At 36.7% G+C, this 10,343-nt stretch overlaps 1 protein-coding gene across 1 annotated transcript; it reads right to left on the reverse strand.

Annotated features, from left to right (window-relative positions):
• Nucleotides 1-677: 677 nt before the first annotated feature.
• Nucleotides 678-9,234, reverse strand: LOC113773741 (kinesin-like protein KIN-14L). The gene is made up of 20 exons (XM_027318360.1): nucleotides 9,199-9,234; nucleotides 8,919-9,016; nucleotides 8,317-8,474; nucleotides 8,053-8,199; nucleotides 7,703-7,958; nucleotides 7,070-7,152; nucleotides 6,892-6,963; nucleotides 5,920-6,099; nucleotides 5,175-5,249; nucleotides 4,942-5,023; nucleotides 4,562-4,657; nucleotides 4,092-4,265; nucleotides 3,899-4,005; nucleotides 3,523-3,701; nucleotides 3,249-3,413; nucleotides 2,904-3,154; nucleotides 2,569-2,732; nucleotides 1,461-2,431; nucleotides 1,057-1,241; nucleotides 678-954 (listed from the first exon to the last, which is right to left on the reverse strand). Exons 2-20 carry the CDS (start codon nucleotides 8,989-8,991, stop codon nucleotides 884-886), a joined length of 3,489 nt encoding a protein of 1,162 aa, XP_027174161.1. The 5' UTR covers nucleotides 8,992-9,016; nucleotides 9,199-9,234; the 3' UTR covers nucleotides 678-883.
• Between the last annotated feature and the right edge of the window lie 1,109 nt (nucleotides 9,235-10,343).

Below are 10,343 nucleotides of genomic sequence, written 5' to 3' on the forward strand. Positions count from 1 at the left end.
TCAAGAACTGGTCAAACACTAGACTGAAGTTTTCCTACAAAGTCAACCAATCTTGTTACAAAACTCTTTAACAAATGATATACGGATTCAAGTCATCATTTTTTTTCATCCAAATGGTCAAATCTGAGATCAAGATTGTGTAATGACAGAAAATATACAGCTGATGAGCTTTCTAGCAGTTTTCAGATGTTAATACTCGCAATCATCCTGAAGCTCCAACATGAAAGAAATCACTACTACTCAGCATTTAAACTAGCAGGTGGATTATGTTTCCCTGAAGCCAATGTTGGCTTAAGAATTCATGATGAGCTCACAGTTGATCCATCATTGATGAAGAACCCACTCAATTAAATTTAGCCCAGACTTGTGGAATTATCTGCATCAACAGCAGCAGCTTCTGTGGAGATGTTGAAAGAAAAGCATGATTTGGAGAAGCCCAGACTTGTCATTCTATCTAGAAGTGGTTCAAGAGAACACTTAATCAAAGATTAATTGGTAAAATGCAGAAGTGATTGGGTTTTTAGTAGAAACTGCGAGGCCTGTATGAACTTCAGAGCTTGCAAGGAAATATCAAGTTTATTAATCCAGCTCTGTTTAAGAGTTCGCAGAAAAGAAGAGTTGGAAAGAACAAATGAACAGTTCACTGCTAAACCTCCAGCGATTAGGGGGGAAAAAAAAGGCACTGCCAAATAATATCACATCTTCCATTACCACTATTGCCAGGTCGCTAATCTGTACAGTACTACAAAAATTGTCGTCAGTACATTTGCTAGTCTATGGCAGCAAGTATCGTCAGTGAAAATCTGGCGAAACATTTTCCCTACTCAAATGTTGCTTGTTAGTATGATGCTTCGAGCCAAAGCACTGTCTACCCTGAATGATCTTAAAGCCACCGCTTTGTCAATTTGGTCGAAGCACGGACAGGAGGCGGTGTTTTGGAGTTCCTTTTTTCATCTGCAGCCACAAAAAAAGGGACCTCTTATGTCAGTTCACTAAGACAAGTAGAAACCAGTCATTTTGTTTCAAGTAAAATTGGTTTTTTTTTTTTTTACATACAAGAGTCTGTAGAAGGATTTCCTCCAAGAGAAGATCTCCTTGATCTGTCTGGTGGTGGAATTCCTGTCAATGACTGTCTCCTTAGTGCTCTTGAGTTGGATGAAATTGGTGACTTTTCCTCAAAAGTGTTACTAGAGCCATTGAAAGGTGAGACTGCAAGTGGTTCTATAGACTTCTGCTGATTCCTGCAATTGTGCACATGGAGTTGAGGGAAGGAATTAAGCAGGTGCATATGCCAAAAGACAAGATAAGGGAAAAAAAGAAAGGTTAAAGCTGTGTATCAATGATGACAACTTTAATCACCTCATAAGGTTTAGAATGAATAATTTTTTTTAAAAAAAATTCGTCAGCTTACAGGAAAGTTGCAGTAAAATGAGATTAAAAATTAGGAAAGAGCTAGCTACCTTTTCTCAGATCCATTGATAAGTTTTCCGATAGACCGAAGAGATTTCCTTATTTGAGATCCCTTTCCATGTGCAGTGTTGGTCAAGCCAGGTGTAATGAGTTCTGAAGGAACACTATGCTCACTCTTTATTCCCTTCTGGCTTTCATTCCTGGATGTTACTGCTGCTGGCTGGGGTGTCTTTGGCTGTTGAAGTTGTGGAATCCTTGTTCTATTGCTTGTTTTCACCATTGGAGTTCTCAAACCGGACTTTGTTGGACTTTTTGGAATATTTAGGCTGTTGATCTCCGCCACCGAAGAACCAATACCTGTATCTGTTCTCACCATTGGACTTCTAAAAGCAGACTTTGTTGGAGTTTTTGGAACAATCGGGCGGTTAATGTCCATCACTGAACAGCCATTTCCTGCATGTCCTTCAGACTTTCTCAAAACTTCTGTATCTTGAAGCTGAGCAGGTTCCTGTAGATCTGTGCTTGTATCTGTTTTCACCAAACCACCAATTTGTAAATCCATTTTCACCATTGAACTTCTAATAGGAGACTTTGTTGGACTTTTGTGAACACTTGGGCGGTCAATATCCTGCACTGAACGACCAATACCTGTATTTCCTAGAGGCTTCTTCACGATGGCTCCATTTTGAAGCGGGGTAGGATTTTGAAAATCTGCGCCGTTGAGCTCTAATGGCTTGCTTAATGGATCTATAAACGTAATCTGCTCAGGATCTTTTTTGGCGTATCGCTGCCCTTCCAAACTTAATCTTCGTGATCGTCCCTGCATAAAAGGGGTTTTGGTTCCCTTCCTATCATCCGAGTTTTCTTTTTCCAATTTTATGGAGCTGCAATTCTCAATGCTCAATCTTCGGGGGCGTGGAGGGGTTCTTTCAGCCAATGGTGTTTTCACTGCTTCCTTTGTTTTACTTCTTTGAGGTGTATATGTTTCCTTCTTAGCCAATGCCTTCTTTAGGCTCTCAATCTGCAGTTTTGAACAAATATATATCATGGTAATAAAGCAACTATTCATCAAGATAAAAGTAGAAAGGGTAAAATTATTATTAAGGAACTGATATTCCGAGTACCAATCTAGTCACACATTATATGAAGATTGTGTACCTGTGCTTTAAGCTCTAAAACCTCACTGCTCTCCTTATTTGCACAAGCTGCACCAAGCTCCACTGTTGAGACCCTCTGAGCAAACTTCAAGGTACTAATTGTTTCTCCAAAAGAATCTCCTTCTGGACTCACATGAGCAAACATCAACGTTTTTGCATGTCCTCCTGCACAATTCTAGAGTAATCAGCTTCTCTACGGTTCAGTTTCATGTCATTAATCAATAACGTTTGCTTCAATCCCCATATTTTTGTGTAAACTGAAATTTGACTGTGAAAGTTCTGTACATTTGAGTGGTAAAAATGACAGAAAAGCACCAAAGTAAAAGATGAATTTACCCAAAGCATTCTGCAAGAGCAGTGTGAGTTTGCTGTTCCTATATGGGATATGAGAGTTCTTCTGTGCCAATGCCATGATAACATCCCCCAAACTTGAGAGAGATTTGTTAATATGTTGTGCCTCTTTGAGGCCTTCTCCAGTTACTTCTGACTTATCAACCCGCTCACTACCTGCAAGGTCTACCAAATGTAGGCAACTGTAAAGTCTGCTTCCAGATACATCTTCTCCATTCACGTGAATCGTCAACACACTGCACCATAGAGTGACACAATAAGCACAACAAAACTATTGGCATCTATCAACACTGCAATCAATAATGAGTTCAATAAAGTGTTTCATGTTACCTGTGAGAACGACTACTTCGATTGTTGATGGCAGTGGAACCAACAGCCCGGTTTGTTTCGCCAAATTTCATCAAGGTAATTACATCTGCAGTGGACGTCACATGATGCTTAGATGCATCTGGAAGAGCCAAGTCATTGTCACCCAAACAACTTCGAATCTCTAATGTATTCATAGTTAAGTTTTCCAAATTATGGACATGTAACAAATGAGAAGTTAAAAGATAACACAGATAGTCTCAAAAGACAGCAGGTCAGAAAAAGCAGGGAAGGATATTTTGTGACTGATGAATCTTCTGCAAGCAGGTCACGTACTTGTTCATTATATATCTCAACCATTTGGACATGCATATCATACTTCATGATGTCTTTTCTTTTAGCTGATAACTGGAAGAGATCATTGAGAGCTAAATAATTAATTCCAAGTTCCTCTGTTGTTCCACCAGAAGGGCCACTCTGTCCACGGAGAAGCATTAGTTAGAAAGGCTCCCAGATTTCAAGAATCAAACTTGATGATTTATGATCCTTCAGTAGATGAATGTCTTCACAAGACAAGTCATATGAATTCAGTAATTCTGAAGCAGAAAAATTGAAGATGGACCGTTTTTCAACCTAAAAGAAGCACAATTTTTAGAATCAATGCGAAGCCTTACCATAGTGTGTGTTTTTCCAGATCCAGTTTGACCATAGGCAAAAATGCAAACATTATAGCCATCCATCACAGATCTAATGAGTGGCCGAGTATCTGCAAATACCTCACCTGGAAATGAACAGTGCTGTATGGTTATTTCATAAAATCATCACAACAGACTACTACAACCATCAACAGAGGATAGTTCTAATTACCTTGAGTAGCAGCTGGACCAAAAACACGATTGAACTGAAAAATTTTTCTACCATCCTTTTGGGGTTTCAATGGATCTACAACTACTAAAGAACCATCTTCTCCAATGAAGTCTATGACACTCTTTTTTTCAGCTCTAAAGAGGGGCCTGATTCTGCAATAAACTCGAATATTTCCTACAAAATATTTCAACCATAAGAACGAATAACGGTTGTTTCCCATGTACAAAAAAAATTTAGTGAAAGAAAGTGCGATGTTTATAAGAAACTACCTCTTAGTTAATTGTCCTAGCTTGGCCATTTCTAATTAAAAAAAAGAAAGAAAAAACACCTCTCTTACCAGAACACATTATTCTTTCTCAGCAAAAAGTTTTGAATATTTTGTCTTCTCATTTTATTTACGTGCCAAATATGAAAAGAAGACGAAGCATTAACCAATAAGAAAAATATTGAGGATGCAATTACTTGTTTACCTTTTAGATCTTCCACCATGTTATACAGGTTCCTATTCTCTTTCACAACCCTATGGTATTTTTGAGCAGCAACAGACATCTCCAGGAGCTGGCCTCCTGAAATCATGCAAATAGACACATTGTGGTTCAATGTAATGTATTTGAACTGGATATGACAATAAAAAGTAATGTAAGATTGTTTAGCACAACATGCACAACATCCAATGTGGAACTAAATCTCAAATGAAAATGTATACTAAAAATAGCAGCTATTTTTCACTGGGAAGAAATATTATGAGAAAGTACCATGGCACATTCATTTCACAGCTATCCAGATTAATCATACATTTCATAATGATCTCCCTCCTTAAAGAACATGGCAAGACAAAATAACATCATACCAAGTTGTTTCAGATCGCTGTTTAACTGAGTTTGAAGGCCTTCAAACTCTTTCTTTGTAGTTGATAGCAATATCTTGAGATTCTGCAAGCAGAAAATTGATACCGTCAAGTTAGAAATATATTCCATCCTATAGGGACATCAACAACAACATCTGCTTGCATGAGTTCAAATTTAACCTCAAAACACAATCAGATAACACATGGTAAGCAATATGTGTGCACTGAAAGCATACCATCAGTTCCTTTTCTTGCTTTTCAACCAGATTCCAGTGATTGCAGAAACCCTTTGTCAAACATGCTCTGCAGCACTGTATACCAGAATGTCACACGGAGTGAATAGAAACTCATCTGAAAAGATGAAGAACTTTAAAAAATTTCTTTTAGTCATGCAAATGACCAGAAGTACCATAATCTAGATATCAGTATGAGAAGCATAGAAGTAGGTAGTTGGTTTGCATTCCGCAATAAGATGATAAAAATGAACAAACCATGTTCACACCTGATAAGGGAGGACATATTTAAATCATGTACATTCCCCCTCTTCTCGGCATTAAGGAATTTGGAATACAAAACACAAGAAAACAAACCTCAATCTAATCAATATATGACTTATCCTGTGATCAAATATCAATTACAAAAGTTTTCATTGAAATGCAGTAAGCTAGACACTAAACATATTTTATCAAATGCTACAGTAATAACCATAAGTGCAAACACTTTATTCCAGCCACATTTGGTTTCTTACTCTCTCTCTCTCTCCATGTAGAGTTTGATGTCGTGTTATAAGAAACATGACTGCACAAATAACCTAGTGTGCCATCATGTACAACTTGCATACTGCTTTCTTTCTCTGGATATGATTTATATTTGCATCTTGTCAATGTCCATACCAAAATATATAGATGGTAACCAACTTAAAATTGTACCAGGATTCCAAAACTGTCTGAAAATTGCATACATGTAGTACAGCTACTGTACCTGCTGGTTTACAAGAGAGGACAAATCCTCAAGGGGTGTACATGTTCTACTTTTCTTTGAGCTGCTTCTTCCTTGATTATGAATGACTATCTCTGTTCTCAACTGGACATGATATACAGAAAGCTCTATTGTTAGTTTTATGACAACTATAACATGGTAATATGATAACAGTACCATCATCTTCAACAAGATAGTTTTAAAAAAAAAGACAGAAAGGTATGTTGAGTGAATATGTATGGACAAGAGAGAGTTTATTGCCAGTCACAATCGCATCATTGCAATTTCATTGCTTGGCCTGCTTATGTAAATAACCAACTTATGTTTAGCAATGCATTTAATATATTTGCTAGGGTGACTCTGAATATTATGAAATTTTAGGAGCCATAAGATTGACCTATGTACGTAAAACAATAACAAAGAAATATCCATTTCAGGAAAAATTCCTCAATAAGATTTACCTGCACAGGTCTCATATGTTGCACTATAAACCAGTTCAACAAGAATGGATGATTAATGTTTTATATTCCTCAGCCTGTGCAAGACATCACTCTCTATCATGTGTTTTCCCCCTAAATCAGAACTGAACTTTTTCTTATAGGCGCAAATGTCTCAAAACTCATGCTCAATCAAACTACTTACAAGTTTATGTCGTTGTTTTACAAGCTATCATTTGCAGGGGCCAACATCTCGAAAAGATAGGAGTTATGTAATAGTCCTACCCCAGTGCACCCAAACCCTTATTGGCATGGCACATCTCAAAAATTAAACAAGATGCCTAAACTTGAAACTGCAGAAATGGAAAAATCAAGACATAGTTTACATTTTTAACATAGGATAAACCAGAAGAATAAACTTCCTAAAAATTCCATTGTCTGTGGATATCATTATAACTGACACATGCTAAGGGAGTACAGGTTGATGAACTTGATTCTTTGCACAAGAAAATGTAGAGTTACAATAATATCAACTGACCTCAGGAAACCTTTTATGTAGTTGTTCCTCCAAGCAAGTAGACAAAATTTCTCCAAATTGCTTGACTGGATCCTATAATGGAAATAGATGATGTTGAGATCTGCTTGAGAATTATCTAGAAGGTAAAATTGTTATGAATGCATGATACACTTTTTAGGACCAAAATTACCATGTTTACCTTATGGAAAGAAGCAACAAGGTTACTATCCATGTTCTCCTTTGTGTCAACCATGTGATCAGCCAGAGCCTTGATGATTAAATCTAACATATTAAGGAGACGGCAACATGGATATCAGTAACAAGAAAATCAATGATACCAGAGAGGCAATATAGACATCAGTTGCAAGAAGAAATATGATACCAGAGAAGCAACTGGTGCTCCTCCTTTTTCCACTTAAAATGCAAACAATGTAAGTAGGCAAGGAAGCTGCTTAGGGAAGGCTATTTATGGAGAAAAAAAGTAGACCCCATGTAGGTTAAAAACATCAAGCTAGGTGCAAAACTGATCGTTCAAAGGCTTTAGTACAAGAACATAACATAATTATAATTTTCCATCTCAAGTTAAAAAACTCTACTTTACCATTACAACAAACATCTGAATGCTCCATTTCTGCACAGTGTTCCCATTTATGGAAACCATCAATATTAAATCGATCACATTCAGGTAATTACTGATCTATCAAATAGTGAGAAACTTAATGTGAACTTGTAAGCACCATCTATGGCCTATAATGAAAATCAGCACTCTTTATCATCATAAATTCCACGTACAGGCACATATGATGAAAAAAGGAATAAGAACTAAATGAACCTTGAACTTTCTGGTTTTCACTTGCTGCTGGTGGCTTTTTGTCATGGCTTGTGGACATGTCCAATTGCCTGCAACTGTTAGAATTTGATGATCCTTGAGGTCGAGTGTTAGGCCTACATGATGAATGGATCATAAAAGGCGATCGAGGAGGCTTATTAAACCCATCACTTCCATTCATTTGCTTCCACTCCTGGTATGCTTTAAGTGCCAAAATGCAATCAACAACCTTAGTCGATGATCCCTCCTCAATATTATCCTGAAAATGCATTATATAAATGCATTGCCATTACTACCCTTTCACATAATTTTCCAACCGCACTCAGAAATGTTAACATACGGTTTAAATTTACCCTCTCAAAAACTGATGCCTCAAATGCTGGGAGATGCAATTCTTCCACAGCTACCAAAAAATTCCTTACATTCTCAAAATACTGATAAGCAGGCAATGGCTGAGAATCCCAAAATAGTGAGTGCAAAGATGAATGCTTCTCCACAACCTAAGCATGTGTTCAAAAATCAATAATAAAAAAGAGAAAACTATAGTCTAAAATTCGACAAAACTCTAAATCAAATGATAGTTTAGTCATGTTAATTTTCCAGATAAGGGGTTTCACCTTAGGAACAGAACCTGGTTGTATCTTGTTAATTAAGTTGCAGAGTATCAGACCATTTCTCAGGCATGCAATGAACTCTTTTTCCGAAGGCTGGCTCGATATGCCGAGAGGCCCCATTAAACATTCCAGCCAATGTGTAGCTTGAAATCTCCTCAGGGCTGCAAGTTAAACAACACGATTTTAAATAAATTCACCAATTCTGAATTTTTGCCTTACTTGGTAAAAACAGATAAGAAATTCAGTAAACTGAACCCCGTAAAATAGAATCCCCAGATAACATAAATTCTTAGCTAACACTTCAATTGGGTTCCAAACATAAGAAAGCCCTGATTAAAATTTTAAAAAATTCCCTACATTTTCCAAGATAATTCAAATTTTTGATTATTGGAATTGTTTTTTACCCTTATTGCAGAAACCTTCAAAATATAATTGCATTAATCATGATACCCTGGTAGTTCACGAATTGAACTTATATGTCATTAGACAAAGAGAAACCCAAATACCTCCAAAATTTTCACAAAAAATCTCTGGCTGGAAAAGTGGAATCCAGAAAAGCACCAAGAAGTAATGAACAATAAATAAAAGAGTCCAAGAACATTAACCTGCTTCTTCAGCTTTCCTTGAGGCCAAATTTAAGTCATGCCTCCCTCCCCCTCCTTTTCTTGGATCCTCCATTTATGCCCTATATCTTCTCCACTACCTAAACAATTCAAGAAAACCAGATTTTTAGCACCCAAAATCTTCAAAAATGTTCAAAGGAAAAATTTTTGATGCTGCAATACAAGAATCTTCAAGAACCCACTACTCAGAATCTTTTCAAAAACAATGAGATCTTTAACAGATATAATAAACATGGAAGAGGGTCAAAAATAAAGATCATACCACGAAAATAGTTAGCAGCGAATTAATAATCCTAGATTAGGAGTGCATTAATAGTAGACATTCTTCCTTATTTCAAGGTTTGGGAATAAGTGGAAAATTTTAGGTTGTTCGGAACCGAACCCGAGGCTCCGGCATCGTAACGTTACTTCTGCGAAATTTGAATTCAAATATGTGGGGTCTTGAATCTGGACCGTTGGTTCTGATCCAAGAATTGTTATTGGCCGTAGGATATTTTAACGTTGGAAGACGTGATTGGGCTCGGAGTTTGGGCTGGGCTTTGCTTTTTGCGATCAGCAAAATCTGTAAAAGGCTGCCTAATAGGCTAATAGGCTAGTGCTGAGCGTGCATTACAGTTTCTGCTTACCCTACAGAGGTTTTAAGGTCAGGCAACTCCAGGGCGCGTGAAGGTTCAGATTCGCTCTTATTCATTTTACCATTAATTATTTCCCTAATTGACATGAAAATCTGTTACAAAATCAGAATTGGGGATGGATATGAAACTTTGCCTTTTAAGGAACAGATTTGACTTGCAAACTTTCAATCTGTGACTATGATGGATTGGAGTTTCTTCCAATGATTTCTGTAGCAATCTTCATTGTGTAATCACAAAAATACTTGCGTAGATGATCAGCTTTAGTGCCTTTTTTTTAGGGAATAATTATTCTTGTGTGACAATGTGCAACTTTTTTCTTTCTTTTTTGTCTGATTAGTTTATGCTATATGTATAACTTGTAAATCTAATCATATGCAACATGTCTGCATGAAAACTTTATATTTAAGTAAATTTGAATGTCACGAATTTAACTTGTTTTGGTTCAGAATATTTCAAACATCGATAAGAAAAGAAATTCAGAAGAAGCGAAGATTCACCTGTCTCCATACAATTTCTATAAGCTCTCCATGCTCTTGGACATATGTTCTTAGAGTTAGATATGCTCTTAGAAGAAAACTACCAAAATTTGATTCCACAAAAGGTTTTAAAGATTATTAAATTGATTTCTAGCCTAGGTCATTCAAAATGAACTCAAGTGGTGATGTACATGATATCCTTTATAGCTTATCATGTTTGCTTTAGATTGAGATCCTCTATGATTGCAGAGGAAATTATATAGAGCAATGGTTGATTAGAGATCGAGCTCGAGCGA

The sequence above is a fragment of the Coffea eugenioides genome, chromosome 6 (assembly GCF_003713205.1).
Source record: "Coffea eugenioides isolate CCC68of chromosome 6, Ceug_1.0, whole genome shotgun sequence".
NCBI classification, from domain to species: Eukaryota; Viridiplantae; Streptophyta; class Magnoliopsida; order Gentianales; family Rubiaceae; genus Coffea; species Coffea eugenioides.